The sequence below is a fragment of the Nerophis ophidion genome, linkage group LG07, assembly GCF_033978795.1.
Source record: "Nerophis ophidion isolate RoL-2023_Sa linkage group LG07, RoL_Noph_v1.0, whole genome shotgun sequence".
Classification (NCBI taxonomy): Eukaryota; Metazoa; Chordata; class Actinopteri; order Syngnathiformes; family Syngnathidae; genus Nerophis; species Nerophis ophidion.
Genome location: NC_084617.1, coordinates 1,932,417 through 1,947,991, shown reverse-complemented (window position 1 = coordinate 1,947,991; position 15,575 = coordinate 1,932,417). Strand labels below are relative to the sequence as shown.

Sequence of the window (15,575 nt, the reverse complement as noted above, 5' to 3'; positions counted from 1 at the left end):
GGAGGGGCCTATCCCCAGGTGCATGTCTTTGGAGGTGGGAGGGGCCTATCCCCAGGTGCATGTCTTTGGAGGTGGGAGGGGCCTATCCCCAGGTGCATGTCTTTGGAGGTGGGAGGGGCCTATCCCCAGGTGCATGTCTTTGGAAGTGGGAGGGGCCTATTCCCAGGTGCTTGTCTTTGGAGATGGGAGGGGCCTATCCCCAGGTGCATATCTTTGGAGTTGGGAGGGGCCTATCCCCAGGTGCTTGTCTTTGGAGGTGGGAGGGGCCTACCCCCAGGCGCATGTCTTTGGAAGTGGGAGGGGCCTATCCCCAGCTACATGTCTTTGGAGTTGGGAGGGGCCTATCTCCAGGTGGTTGTCTTTGGACATGGGAGGGGCCTATCCCCAGGTGCATGTCTATGGAGGTGGGAGGGGCCTATCCCCAGGTGGATGTCTATGGAGGTGGGAGGGGCCTATCCCCAGGCGCATGTCTTTGGAGGTGGGAGGGGCCTATCCCCAGGCGCATGTCTTTGGAGGTGGGGGGGGCCTATCCCCAGGTGAATGTCTTTGACGTTGGGAGGGGCATATCCCGAATTGTTTATTTTTGCAGGTGGGAGGGGCCTATCCCCAGGTGCATGTCTTTGGAGTTGGGAGGGGCCTATCCCCAGGCGCATGTCTTTGGAGGTGGGGGGGGCCTATCCCCAGGTGAATGTCTTTGACGTTGGGAGGGGCATATCCCGAATTGTTTATTTTTGCAGGTGGGAGGGGCCTATCCCCAGGTGCATGTCTTTGGAGGTGGGAGAGGCCTATTCCCAGGTGCTTGTCTTTGGAAATGGGAGGGGCCTATCCCCAGGCGCATGTCTTTGGAGGTGGGGGGGGCCTATCCCCAGGTGAATGTCTTTGATGTTGGGAGGGGCATATCCCGAATTGTTTATTTTTGCAGGTGGGAGGGGCCTATCCCCAGGTGCATGTCTTTGGAGTTGGGAGGGGCCTATCCCCAGGTGCATGTCTTTGGAGTTGGGAGGGGCCTATCCCCAGGTGCTTGTCTTTGGAGGTGGGAGGGGCCTATCCCCAGGTACATGGCCTTGGAGGTGAGGGGGGGCTATACCCAGGTGCATGTCTTTGGAGTTGGGAGGGGCCTATCTCCAGGTGCAGGTCTTTGGAGGTGGGAGGAAGCTGGAGTACTCGGAGGGAACCCACGCTGTCACGGGGAGAACATGCAAACTCAACACAAAAATGAACCCGAGCCCAGAATTGAACCAAGGACCTTCTGATCCACGGTGCTACCCTAGCGTTACTATTATTATTTATAATTCTATAAAACAGTAATTTGACAAATAGGTCTGAGCATGTGCTATTACTGCCAGCTTGTGTCTACTTTTAAGTCGGCGTGGAATAAAACTAGTAAAACATCAATAGAATATTTGTTTTCTCAGGGCATTAAATCGACAGCAACTGAACTGTTTGGTTTTCTTAGTTGATGTTTCACTCCTCATCTCAGTAGACTTCATCACTTCCTGCTCATAGACTTAGATTGGTCACATCTAGTCTTAGTGGGTCAGTTCTAGTCTTAGTCTAGATTGGTCAGATCTAGTCTAAATCTAGATTGGTCAGATGTAGTCTTAGTCTAGATTGGTCGGATCGAGTCTTAGTGTAGATGGTCAGATGGAGTCTTAGTCTAGATCTGACCAATCTAGGTCTATGAGCATGAAGTGATGAAGCCTACACGGATGAGAGGCCAAACGTCTTCTAAGACAAACCCAACAGTCCAGTTGCTACACCATCATTAGCTACACCAGGGTAAACAAATGAAACCTCAATAGCAAAGTACTACACTTGTATTGGATCAGTTGGACCTAATGACGTGTCACAGTGAGTGTGTGGTCTAATCAATTAGGGACTGCATGGCTAGGGTGGTAGAGTGGCCATGCCAGCAACGTGAGTGTTCCTGGTTCTGTCCGCAGCTTCTGTCATCCCAGTCACGTCCGTTGTGTCCTTGAGCAAGACACTTCACCCTTGCTCCTGATAGGTAGTGGTTAGGGCCTTGCATGGCAGCTCCCGTCATCAGTGTGTGAATGGGTGTGTGAATGGGTGAATGTGCAAATAGTGTCAAAGCGCTATGAGTACCCTGAAGGTGGAAAAGCGTTATACAAGTGTAAAATGTGAATAATGCTGTATAATAGACTGTATTTATATTATTCACATGTGAATACTGCTGTATAATAGACTGTATTTATCTGTGTAATAGACTGTATTTATATTATTCACATGTGAATAATGCTGTATAATAGACTGTATTTATATTATTCACATGTGAATAATGCTGTATAATAGACTGTATTTATATTATTCACATGTGAATAATGCTGTATAATAGACAGTATTTATATTATTCACATGTGAATAATGCTGTATAATAGACTGTATTTATATTATTCACATGTGAATAATGCTGTATAATAGACAATATTTATATTATTCACATATGAATAATGCTGTATAATAGACTGTATTTATATTATTCACATGTGAATAATGCTGTATAATAGACTGTATTTATATTATTCACATGTGAATAATGCTGTATAATAGACAGTATTTATATTATTCACATGTGAATAATGCTGTATAATAGACAATATTTATATTATTCACATATGAATAATGCTGTATAATAGACTGTATTTATATTATTCACATGTGAATAATGCTGTATAATAGACAATATTTATATTATTCACATATGAATAATGCTGTATAATAGACTGTATTTATATTATTCACATGTGAATAATGCTGTATAAATAGACTATATTTATATTATTCACATGTGAATAATGCTGTATAATAGACAGTATTTATATTATTCACATGTGAATAATGTTGTATAATAGACAATATTTATATTATTCACATATGAATAATGCTGTATAATAGACTGTATTTATATTATTCACATGTGAATAATGTTGTATAATAGACAATATTTATATTATTCACATATGAATAATGCTGTATAATAGACTGTATTTATATTATTCACATGTGAATAATGCTGTATAATAGACTGTATTTATATTATTCACATGTAAAAAATACACAAGTGTTTATTGTGAACAAACTGGTGCTGAATTTCCCCCAGGGATCAATAAAGTACTTTCTATTCTATTCTATTCTATTCTAACCCATTTAACATTTAATATACATTTTCCTGTATCTTTTGCTCTTTTTCTTGAAGGGTTTTCGATGTTTGGAGATCAGTCGCTGGGTGGTGTGCGGCCTGATTGGCTTCTTGACCGGCCTCATTGCCTGTTTCATCGACATTGTGGTGGAGCAGCTGGCAGGAATTAAATACCAAGTTGTCAAAGAAAGTATCCTGATTCGTCCTCTAAAACACTTGTTTGATACTTTAACTTTATATTAATGCACCTAATTCTCTAGCCTGGCACAGCGTTTCTTGACTGTTGAACCTCACAGATATTGAAAGGTTTACAGAAGTGGGTGGCCTGTCCATCTCTCTCATCCTTTGGGCTGTCCTTAACTCCATCATTGTCATGGCGGGCGCCATCATTGTTGCCTTTTTTGAGGTATGACTGACATATGACAACATGTGTTGTACTGTGTGACATATTCACATCATCTCTATTCAGCCTATAGCAGCAGGAAGTGGTATTCCTCAAATAAAGTGTTACCTGAATGGAGTCAAGATTCCTCGGGTGGTTCGACTGAAGGTATATACACAGTCTGTTGGATAACTTGAAAAAGCAGTTAACACACCTTATATGTTGTTTGTCCTTTTCAGACCCTGGTGGTCAAAGTGTGTGGTGTCATCTGCTCTGTAGTGGGTGGACTTGCTGTTGGAAAGGTAGGAAACCTGCGAATATAAACCGTTCAAAAATATCAGTTGGAGAAATAGGCATCATTTTTTGGTTTAATGAGCACTTTGAATGTTGGTAATATTCCGATTGAGAATGATGTTTTAATTATTATATTTCTGTGGTTCTTATACTTTAAACAAGGGCTGCAGCTAGCTAATGTTTTAGTAATGGAGTATTCTTGTGTTAATGTGTTTGGTTAATCAAGCAATGAGATCAAACATATTTGTGCTTGGTTACCTCTAAAGGCTTAGTGGCCACATGCGTGGACAGCACCTTTTAGCTCTTATTTCCAAAATGGGGTACACTGCTGAATTGGGGTCTTATGGCCACTTATGTGGACACTTATACTGCCATCTGGTGGTGTCAGAAGAGTATAACATACAATAGAATTTGGGGGAAGAAAGTGTAAAAATAAGAATTAGCATGTCACTAAACATGATATACACATTTGTGTACTTATGGACTAAGTACATCATATCAAAAGATGATTCTTAGTTTTCATTCTAATTAGGGTCTAATAAGCCCAAATAGCTAAGAGTAGGAAAAAAAAAGGATGTAAACAAACAGCTTGGGCCTTAAGAGGTTAATAGAGCAATTCAAATTATTTGGTTGACTTAATTATGAGTGACCAATTGGTTTTAAGACAAAATGAAATATTACAATATGTTCATGGCTGTGAAACCCTCAACTTAGACCGTCATAGACTAAAAATTTTACTTTTTTTCAATGTTTAAACTAGAATAACTACATCTTCCTCACTGGACACCATTGTTTTTTTATATTTTATCATCAACCAAAAGTGAAATATACACCTTGTTCTAGCAAATGTCTGCGAGAAATGACCTGCCACAGATTAGTGAGCTTAAATGTTTTTATTTTCCATCTCTTTAACTCACAGCACTGTTGAGGCGTCATGTAATGTGTTATGAAATAAGATAGGAAATGGACTATACTTGTATAGCACTATTCCACCTTCAAGGTACATCAATAATAAAAAGTATAGAGAATAACAATAATGAAGAAATGTTATACATCACAAATCGTTGTTGCCATTAATTCTCTTTAATTCCCATATATTCCTGTTAATTCCCGTGGAAAGCTTCCAACTTTGAATATTCCAGGAATTTTGCAACATATCTGTTTTATTGTCTTCTCACAATCCTTTAGGAAGGTCCAATGATTCACTCTGGGGCAGTCGTAGCTGCCGGAGTCTCCCAAGGCCGAAGCACCTCTTTGAAAAGAGACTTTAAGGTGTGTGTGTGTGTGTGTGTGTGCATGCGTGTGTGTGTGCATGTGTGTGGGCAGTGTTTAGTTGTCAAGTCATGATTTTGTTGAAAAGATTGTTGTATATCTGGCATTTGTGTCCTTGCAGATTTTTGAATACTTCCGGAGAGACACAGAAAAAAGGGACTTTGTTTCCGCTGGGGCTGCTGCCGGAGTCTCGGCTGCTTTTGGAGCACCAGTTGGTAAAATCTTCGACAATAAATAGCCTCAAATCTCAGTGCCGTTTATTTAGAACTCTTTCCAAGCACAGTTGATGCAGGCCAAATCAGGGAGAAGGTTTAAAGGAAATTGGTAGAACGATGCGTCCATTAAGAAGCAGTATTGTCTTTAGTGTCTTTAAAGCAGCAGTTTGAAGTGCACACTGCTAGTATACTGACATGCAGTGCACTCATCACTGACAAGTACTTGTTACTCACCTCTGTTTGCTTCTGCCTTCTGTGACAAACATGAAGATTTGTGTGTCAAACTGTCTTCGACCCACTAGTACAATAACCAATCAATCAATCAATGTTTATTTATTCAGCCCTAAATCACAAGTGTCTCAAAGGGCTGCACAAACCACAACGACATTCTCGTACCGAGCCCACATACAAGCAAGGAAAAACTCACCCCGGTGGGACGTTGGTGACAGTGACTATGAGAAACCTTGGAGAGGACCGAAAGCAATGGATATCGAACGGGTCTAACATGGTCTTGTTAAAGTCCAGTCCATAGTGGATCCAACATAACGGTGAGAGTCCAGTCCATAGTGGATCCAATATAGTAGCAAGAGTTCCGTCCATGTTGGAGCCAGCAGGAAACTATCCCAAGCGGAGGCGGATCAGCAGCGCAAAGATGTCTCCAACCGATTCACGAGCGAGCAGTCCATCCTGGGTCCCGACTCTGGACAGCCAGTACTTCATCCATGGCCACCGGACCTGTGTCCCCCCCACCACCCGCTCCATAAGGGACAGGGGGGCAGAGGAGAAAAAGAAAAGAAACGGCAGATCAACTGGTCTAAAAAGGGGGTCTATTTAGTGAAGTGAATTGAATTATATTTATATAGCGCTTTTCTCAAGTGACTCAAAGCGCTTTACATAGTGACACCCAATATCTAAGTTACATTTAAACCAGTGTGGGTGGCACTGGGAGCAGGTGGGTAAAGTCTCTTGCCCAAGGACACAACGGCAGTAACTAGGATGGCACAAGCGGGAATCGAACCTGCAACCCTCAAGTTGCTGGCACGGCCACTCTACCAACCGAGCTATGCCGCCCCAAGGCTAGAGTATATAAATGAGTTTTTAGATGGGACTTAAATGCTTCTACTGAAGTAGCATCTTAAACTGTTACCGGGAGGGCATTCCAGAGTACTGGAGCCCCAGTAGTAAACGCTCTATAGCCCGCAGACTTTTTTTGGGGCTCTGGGAATCACTAATAAGCCGGAGTCCTTTGAAGGCAGATTTCTTGCCGGGACATATGGTACAATACAATCGGCAAGATAGGATGGAGCTAGGCCGTGTAGTATTTTATATGTAAGTAGTAAAACCTTAAAGTCACATATTAAGTGCACAGGAAGCCAGTGCAGGTGAGACAGTATAGGCCTAATATGATCATGGATGGACCGCTCGCCTGTGTATCTGTTGGGGACATCTCTGCGCTGCTGATCCGCCTCCGCTTGGGATGGTTTCCTACTGGCTCCACTTTGGACGGGACTCGCTACTATATTGGATCCACTTTGGACTGGACTCTCACCGTTATGTTAGATCAACTATGGATTGGACTTTCACAATATAATGTTAGACCCGCTCGACATCCATTGCTTTTGGTCCCCAGGGGGGGGAGTTACCCACTTATGCGGTCCTCTCCAAGGTTTCTCATAGTCATCATTGTCACTGTCACCGACGTCCCACTGGGGTGAGTTTTTCCTTGCCCTTATGTGGGCTTTACCGAGGATGTTGTCGTGGTTTGTGCAGCCCTTTGAGACCCTTGTGATTTAGGTCTGTATAAATAAACATTGATTATGATTGATTGATTAAACTTTCTTGTTTTTGTCAAAAGACTAGCAGCCGCATTTTGTACCAACTGTAGTCTTTTAATGCTAGACATAGGGAGACCCCAAAATAATATGTAACAAAACGGAATTAGTATTGGATTAAAGGTTTTTTTTTTGTCCTTTGGTGAACAGGTGGCGTACTTTTCTCTCTGGAAGAGGGAGCTTCTTTCTGGAACCAGATGTTGACATGGAGGATCGTAAGTCACAGCTTTTCTTTTCAGTCTTTTTTTTTAGCAGGATTATGCAGAAAGTGGCCCCCTCACTTTGATGGAATCTTTTGGATAGACGCCACATGTGCTGAGGAAGAACCAATAATATTTTGGTGCACGTGCAAATGACAATTTAGATAACAGAGTTTAATTTGTTGAAGAAACTGACAGACATTCACACTCCACCACATAGTAATTCCAACCCTACATAACTTTACATTACATTCATTTTTACTGATACAACTTTTTCACTTCTGATACGATAACAATATTGGAGTCTTGGGTTTTAGTCGATACCAATATTCGTCCAATACTGTTAATATTATTTTGTTGTGTAGAATGTTAGAAACAACTTGATCAAAGTGGAATTACTCAAAGAACAATAGTAGGTATGAAAACACTTACCTATTTATTATTAACCATCTGCAATGGACTTATGCTGTCTTTAAAGGGGAACTGCACTTTTTTTTTTTTGCTTATCATTCACAATTCTTATTTAAGACGAAGACATTTTTTTATGCATTCTTAATAGTAAATGAAAGTGATCAAGACTGCTTACAATAGAGCCTATGGGAGTTGCTCTAACATCCAAACACCTCCATTAAGGTTTTGTATACCTGATGTAAGTATGTATGTAATGTAGTAACATTCATAATAACATGTAATATATACGTGATGTAAGTATATATGTCATGTAGTAACATTCATAATAACTTGTAATATATACATGATGTAAGTATATATGTAGTATCTAGTAACATTCATAATAACATGTAATATATACATGATATAAGTATATATGTAGTATCTCGTAACATTCATAATAACATGTAATATATACATGATGTAAGTATATATGTCAAGTAGTAACATTCATAATAACATGTAATATATACATGATGCAATTATATATGTAGTATCTAGTAACATTCATAATAACATGTAATATATACATGATGTAAGTATATATGTAGTATCTCGTAACATTCATAATAACATGTAATATGTACATGATGTAAGTATATATGTCATGTAGTAACATTCATAATAACATGTAATATATACATGATGCAATTATATATGTAGTATCTAGTAACATTCATAATAACATGTAATATATACATGATGTAAGTATATATGTAGTATCTAGTAACATTCATAATAACATGTAATATATACATGATATAAGTATATATGTAGTATCTCGTAACATTCATAATAACATGTAATATATACATGATGTAAGTGTATATGTCATGTAGTAACATTCATAATAACATGTAATATATACATGATGCAATTATATATGTAGTATCTAGTAACATTCATAATAACATGTAATATATACATGATGTAAGTATATATGTAGTATCTCGTAACATTCATAATAACATGTAATATATACATGATGTAAGTATATATGTCATGTAGTAACATTCATAATAACATGTAATATATACATGATGTAAGTATATATGTCATGTAGTAACATTCATAATAACATGTAATATATACATGATGCAATTATATATGTAGTATCTGGTAACATTCATAATAACATGTAATATATACATGATGTAAGTATATATGTAGTATCTCGTAACATTCATAATAACATGTAATATATACATGATGTAAGTATATATGTCATGTAGTAACATTCATAACAACATGTAATATATACACGACGTACGTATATATGTCGTGTAGTAAAAAGCACATTTATAATATTTGTTTATTTACGTAGTTTGCATTAATTTCAAAAACGCATCCCAATGTTCACTCATTATTACTCACTGCAGATTTCATGTGAGCCAAGGAACATAATAATGATCACTTACTGTACAATGACTACAACATAGATGCTGATTGATAGTAATAGTCCTGTTTAGATGAAGAAAGACATAATCCTCGCCAAAAGAAGGGGGTGGAGCCAAGCATCTTTTCATGCCGTTTTCGCCACTTGGGGATCTAAATTGGCTGTCAAAGTGTACCAACTTGTCAGAATACGTCCTCATCCTTTTACTATTCAGGTGAGAGGCGTGATTTATGATCCACAATAAACTTCCACAAGCAAGGAATCAGCTTACCACTCAATGATGTCTGTTGTGGAAGATCTCACTCACTAATGTAATCTAGTTTATGTGAGTGGTTAAACCTTCTTATGAGATTCCTCTTTTGTTCACTTAATGAAAGGCAGTATTCATTTCATACGAATCGGAAATAAATACCTTGTAGCGGCTACTTACGGAGAAAAAGAGTTTTGTTTACAATGGAAAAAAACAAGCCTATTTTTAGAGAACAAAAAAAAAATAATACATGCGATAATACAAAACATACTGTATGTTTTTTACCAAAGATCATAAATGCTGAATCGTAACTATAAGAAGATTAAGTGAAAAAGTTGGACACACCTTCTCATTGAGTGTTTTTTTCATGTTCATGACTATTTACATTGTAGTCACATCAAAACTATGAATGAACATGTTGAGGTTTGTAATTAACAAAAAAAGGTGAAAAAACATGTTTTATATTCTATTTTGTTCAAAATAGCCAGCCTTTTCTCTGATTACTGCTTTGCACACTCTTGGCATTCTCTCCATGAGCTTCAAGAGGTAGTCACCTGAAATGCTTTTCACTTCACAGGTGTCGTAGTTTTGATGCCTTCAGTGACAATCTACAATGTAAATAGTCGCGAAAATAAAGAAAACGCATTTAAATCAGAAGGTGTTGCCTTGTACTGTATATTTAAGGACAATTTTGTGTTACCGTCTTGTTAAAGCCTGCTTTTGCTTGTTCTTTATATATCTTTGCAGTTGTTTTTAAATCATGTCACAGCCTATTTAAAAAAAAAAGAAAGAAAAAAGCTGTGTGCTGCAAATGGCTCCCAGACCTCACTTTACACAGCACTAGACTGACTACATTGATTACATACAATAGACTTTTTGTACATTAACATCTCAGTTTGTCATTTTGTGTTTCATAGCACTCAATTATGTCAATATCAGGCACAAAAGCTTGAGATCATGGCGCCACTATAACTAGTTTGTCTGCGCTAGCGCGGATGACAACTATATCACTAATACTTGCTAAGTGTTCAAGTCATGAAATGCAAATGGAGTATTGTTGGCAGTTTTTGGATATTTATTTATTGGGTTTTATGGGCGGAATAGAAGACCTCCCATTGGTTCTGTTTTAAGAATTCCAACCCTTGATGGTGAGTGCCGAGCAGGGAGGTAATGGGTCATAATAGTGTGAGAGTCCAGTCCATAGTGGATCTAACATAATAGTGTGAGAGTCCAGTCCATAGTGGATCTAACATAATAGTGTGAGAGTCCAGTCCATAGTGGATCTAACATAATAGTGTGAGAGTCCAGTCCATAGTGGATCTAACATAATAGTGTGAGAGTCCAGTCCATAGTGGATCTAACATAATAGTGTGAGAGTCCAGTCCATAGTGGATCTAACATAATAGTGTGAGTCCAGTCCATAGTGGATCTAACATAATAGTGTGAGAGTCCAGTCCATAGTGGATCTAACATAATAGTGTGAGAGTCCAGTCCATAGTGGATCTAACATAATAGTGAGAGTCCAGTCCATAGTGGATCTAACATAATAGTGAGAGTCCAGTCCATAGTGGATCTAACATAATAGTGTGAGAGTCCAGTCCGTAGTGGATCTAACATAATAGTGTGAGAGTCCAGTCCATAGTGGATCTAACATAATAGTGTGAGTCCAGTCCATAGTGGATCTAACATAATAGTGAGAGTCCAGTCCATAGTGGATCTAACATAATAGTGAGAGTCCAGTCCATAGTGGATCTAACATAATAGTGAGAGTCCAGTCCATAGTGGATCTAACATAATAGTGTGAGAGTCCAGTCCGTAGTGGATCTAACATAATAGTGTGAGAGTCCAGTCCATAGTGGATCTAACATAATAGTGTGAGAGTCCAGTCCATAGTGGATCTAACATAATAGTGAGAGTCCAGTCCATAGTGGATCTAACATAATAGTGAGAGTCCAGTCCATAGTGGATCCAACATAATAGTGTGAGAGTCCAGTCCATAGTGGATCTAACATAATAGAGTGATAGTCCAGTCCATAGTGGATCTAACATAATAGTGTGTGAGTCCAGTCCATAGTGGATCTAACATAATAGTGAGAGTCCAGTCCATAGTGGATCTAACATAATAGTGTGAGAGTCCAGTCCATAGTGGATCTAACATAATAGTGTGTGAGTCCAGTCCATAGTGGATCTAACATAATAGTGAGAGTCCAGTCCATAGTGGATCTAACATAATAGTGTGAGAGTCCAGTCCATAGTGGATCTAACATAATAGTGAGAGTCCAGTCCATAGTGGATCTAACATAATAGTGTGAGAGTCCAGTCCATAGTGGATCTAACATAATAGTGAGAGTCCAGTCCATAGTGGATCTAACATAATAGTGTGTGAGTCCAGTCCATAGTGGATCTAACATAATAGTGAGAGTCCAGTCCATAGTGGATCTAACATAATAGTGTGAGAGTCCAGTCCATAGTGGATCTAACATAATAGTGTGAGAGTCCAGTCCATAGTGGATCTAACATAATAGTGTGAGTCCAGTCCATAGTGGATCTAGCATAACAGTGAGAGTCCAGTCCATAGTGGATCTAGCATAATAGTGGGGAGTCCAGTCCATAGTGGATCCAACATAATAGTGAGAGTCCAGTCCATAGTGATCTAACATAACAGTGAGAGTCCAGTCCATAGTGGATCTAGCATAACAGTGAGAGTCCAGTCCATAGTTGATCTAGCATAATAGTGGGGAGTCCAGTCCATAGTGGATCTAACATAATAGTAAGAGTCCAGTCCATACAAGAGTCCAGTCCACAGTGGATCCAACATAATAGTGTGAGAGTCCAGTTCATAGTGGATTTAACATAATAGTGAGAATCCAGTCCATAGTGGATCTAACATAATAGTGTGAGAGTCCAGTCCATAGTGGATCTAACATAATAGTGTTAGAGTCCAGTCCATAGTGGATCTAACATAATACTGTTAGAGTCCAGTCCATAGTGGATCTAACATAATACTGTTAGAGTCCAGTCCATAGTGGATCTAAGACGAGTTACAATGCATCCATCATAATTGTGAACGATAGGCAGAATTCCCCCCCCAAAAAGTGCAGTTCCCTTTTTAAATATAAGTGAAGTGTTTTTTAGGATGAGAAACAAGTGATTCCATTTTCACATTGATCTGGATTTGCAACCTGATTGGTCGGGCCTGGTGGAGTTCTGAATTCTCAAATGGGCTTTTCTTGTTTTTAATGCACTTACACTGCTGTTCATTAAATATGATTACTTTTGGGACTTCTCCCTTTTTCATCTGCAGTTCTTTGCCTCCATGATCTCCACTTTCACCTTGAATTTCTTCCTGAGTATCTATCACAAAAACCCTGGTGACCTTTCCAACCCCGGTCTCATCAACTTTGGACGCTTCGAGAACGATGTAAGGACATAAATGTCCAAAACACATGATGGCTTTTTGTGTTGACATTGAAAGAAAATAAATAACGACATGATTTTTGTCCTTTTTTTTCCCCCCAGAGTGTGGCCTATTACCTCTATGAAATCCCTTTGTTCATCGCCATGGGAGCAATAGGTAAACTATTTGTTTCTGCAGTTTCAATAATCCATTCAAATATGGCATGGTAAAAAGTCAAAGGGGCCATTTAGATTTTTTTATTTGGTAAAAAAGGCAACTCAAACTGACGTCACGTCATTATGCTGTAATATAGAGTGCACTGTTTTTCAACCACTGTGCCGCGAGATACATTCTGGTGTGCCGTAGGAGATTATCTAGTTTCACATCTTTGGGTTAAAATATTTTTTGCAAACCTGTAATAATAGTCTGCAAATGATGTGTTGTTGTTGAGTGTCGGTGCTGTCTAGAGCTCGGCAGAGTAACCCTGTAATACTCTTCCATATCAGTAGGTGGCAGCAGGTAGGTAATTGCTTTGTAGATGTCGGAAACAGCGGGAGGCAGTGTGCAGGTAAAAAGGTGTATAATGCTTAAACCAAAAATAAACAAAAGGTGAGTGCCCCTAAGAAAATGCATTGAAGCTTAGGGAAGGCTATGAAGAACAAAACCAAAACTGAACCGGCTACAAAGTAAACAAAAACAGAATGCTGGACGACAGCAAAGACTTACTGTGGAGCAAAGACAATGTACATACGAACATGACATGACAATCAACAATGTCCCCATAAAGGATACACACAACTGATATATTTTTGATTGCTAAAACAAAGTAGATCCGGGAAATATCGCTCAAAGGAAGACATGAAACTGCTACAGGAAAATACCAAAAAAAGAGAAAAAGCCTCCAAAATAGGAAGTAAAACACTACACACAGGAAAACAGCAAAAAAGTGCAATTAAGTCAGGGTGTGATGTGACAGGTGGTGACAGTACACCTACTTTGAGACAAGAGCTATAGTCATGCATGCTTGCTTATGCTTTAAAGTCATATCCAACAATTGCCACAACAACTTTTTGCTGTCAACTGAGTTTCATTTTTTAATGATTTCTGCTGGTGGTGTGCCTCCGCATTTTTTCAACGCAAAAAATGTGCCTCGGCTCAAAAAAGGTTGAAAAGCACTGATATAGTGTATGCTGTAAAAATATTTTATGATTTGTTTTATTACCTATTTTTTTTAGGGCTGTCTTCAATCTCTCAGCCGAATCGTCAGACATTAAACCCCCCTCCTCTCTCCTTAGGAGAGAGTTTAGCGTTAAGTACCTGCTGAGACCCCCGCGAACAGGAGGTGTGTTGGCAGGAGGGATCCATTGCCTTCATCATTAGTTAAAGAATCTTATGTGTAGGCAAATAGTTTTTAGAGAGTAAAAGATCATTTTTATCCACTTACAGTATCATCTGCCACAAGAAAGCGATCGCTGCTTCCGGTCACCGGCAGTGTTTTGGCTTCCCACGTCCAACTCTCTAAAAACATTTGTCTGTGCACAAGATGTTTTCACTAATAGTGTGAGTAAGCACATTTAATGCCAAACAAACACATACCAATCGACGCTGTTTCTGCATGGGGCGAGCGAGCCTGTCGGGACGCACTGCAGTCAAACACCGTGCTATGCGGGCCACCGCCTGCCTCAGGACAGCCCAATCCTCTCAGAGGCACCGGCGGAACTCGCCAGAAATTGAACACGCCGCTCACCGTGGAGGTATAGCATTTTTTTTGCTGGTAAAGCCGTAATGATCCCTCCACTTTTCCTTCCTCTCTTTAGTCAAGTTTGATGTCCTGTCGGCCAGTGTTAATTTCGTTGACTAAGAATTTTCGTCGAAGTTTTCATCAACAACCCATTTTCCCCTGACATAGTTAAGAAAATAACTCGTTTTGATTTTTTGATTTGATTTGATGTATTTTTATTACAAATATGCACAAAAACAAGAGCCAGCCTGATCCAATACAGTGCTACAGCCTTAACAGCCATTGTAACAAAATGGAAACAATGGAGAATAAAAAAACGAAAAAAACAAACAAAATGAGCAAAGGACTTACTTTATTTTTATTTATTTATTTTTTTACATATTTCAAAAGGTGTGAGAAGATTTTTACACTTATTTCCACCCCTTTCCTTTAAATCATACATGACTATGAGCTAGAACTACCTGTACACACTATGTACAAACTTAATGAACTTGTATATACCGTATTTTCCGCACAAGGCGCACCGGATTATAAGGCGCACCTTCAAAGAATGGCCTATTTTAAAACTTTGTTCATATATAAGGCGCATAGAATAGATGCTACAGTAGAGGCTGGGGTTACGTTATGCATCCTTTAGTTCAGGGGTCACCAACCTTTTTGAAACCAAGAGCTACTTCTCAGGCACTGATTAATGCGAAGGGCTACCAGTTTGATACACACTTAAATAAATTGCCAGAAATAGCCAATTTGCTCAATTTACCTTTAATAAATAAATCTGTATATATATAAAAAAAATGGGTATTTCTGTCTGCCATTCCGTCGTACATTTTTTTTCCTTTTACGGAAGGTTTTTTGTAGAGAATAAATGATGAAAAAAACACTTAATTGAACGGTTTAAAATAGGAGAAAACAGGAAAAAAATTAAAATTCAATTTTGAAACATAGTTTATCTTCAATTTCGACTCTATAAAATTCAAAATTCATCC

General features: G+C 39.0%; 1 protein-coding gene across 2 annotated transcripts in view; it reads left to right on the top strand.

Moving 5' to 3' along the window:
- The window catches only part of clcn7 (chloride channel 7), a 45,455-nt gene that overhangs the window by 7,939 nt on the left and 21,941 nt on the right, over nucleotides 1-15,575 (top strand). The window contains exons 5-13 of one of the 2 annotated variants that reach the window (XM_061905155.1): nucleotides 3,218-3,350; nucleotides 3,457-3,566; nucleotides 3,630-3,710; nucleotides 3,782-3,844; nucleotides 5,025-5,108; nucleotides 5,230-5,323; nucleotides 7,306-7,370; nucleotides 12,756-12,872; nucleotides 12,971-13,025. In XM_061905155.1, the coding sequence (XP_061761139.1) occupies nucleotides 3,218-3,350; nucleotides 3,457-3,566; nucleotides 3,630-3,710; nucleotides 3,782-3,844; nucleotides 5,025-5,108; nucleotides 5,230-5,323; nucleotides 7,306-7,370; nucleotides 12,756-12,872; nucleotides 12,971-13,025 (802 nt within the window). The remainder of the gene's footprint in view (nucleotides 1-3,217; nucleotides 3,351-3,456; nucleotides 3,567-3,629; nucleotides 3,711-3,781; nucleotides 3,845-5,024; nucleotides 5,109-5,229; nucleotides 5,324-7,305; nucleotides 7,371-12,755; nucleotides 12,873-12,970; nucleotides 13,026-15,575) is intronic. The other variant, XM_061905156.1, reaches the window with a different exon arrangement.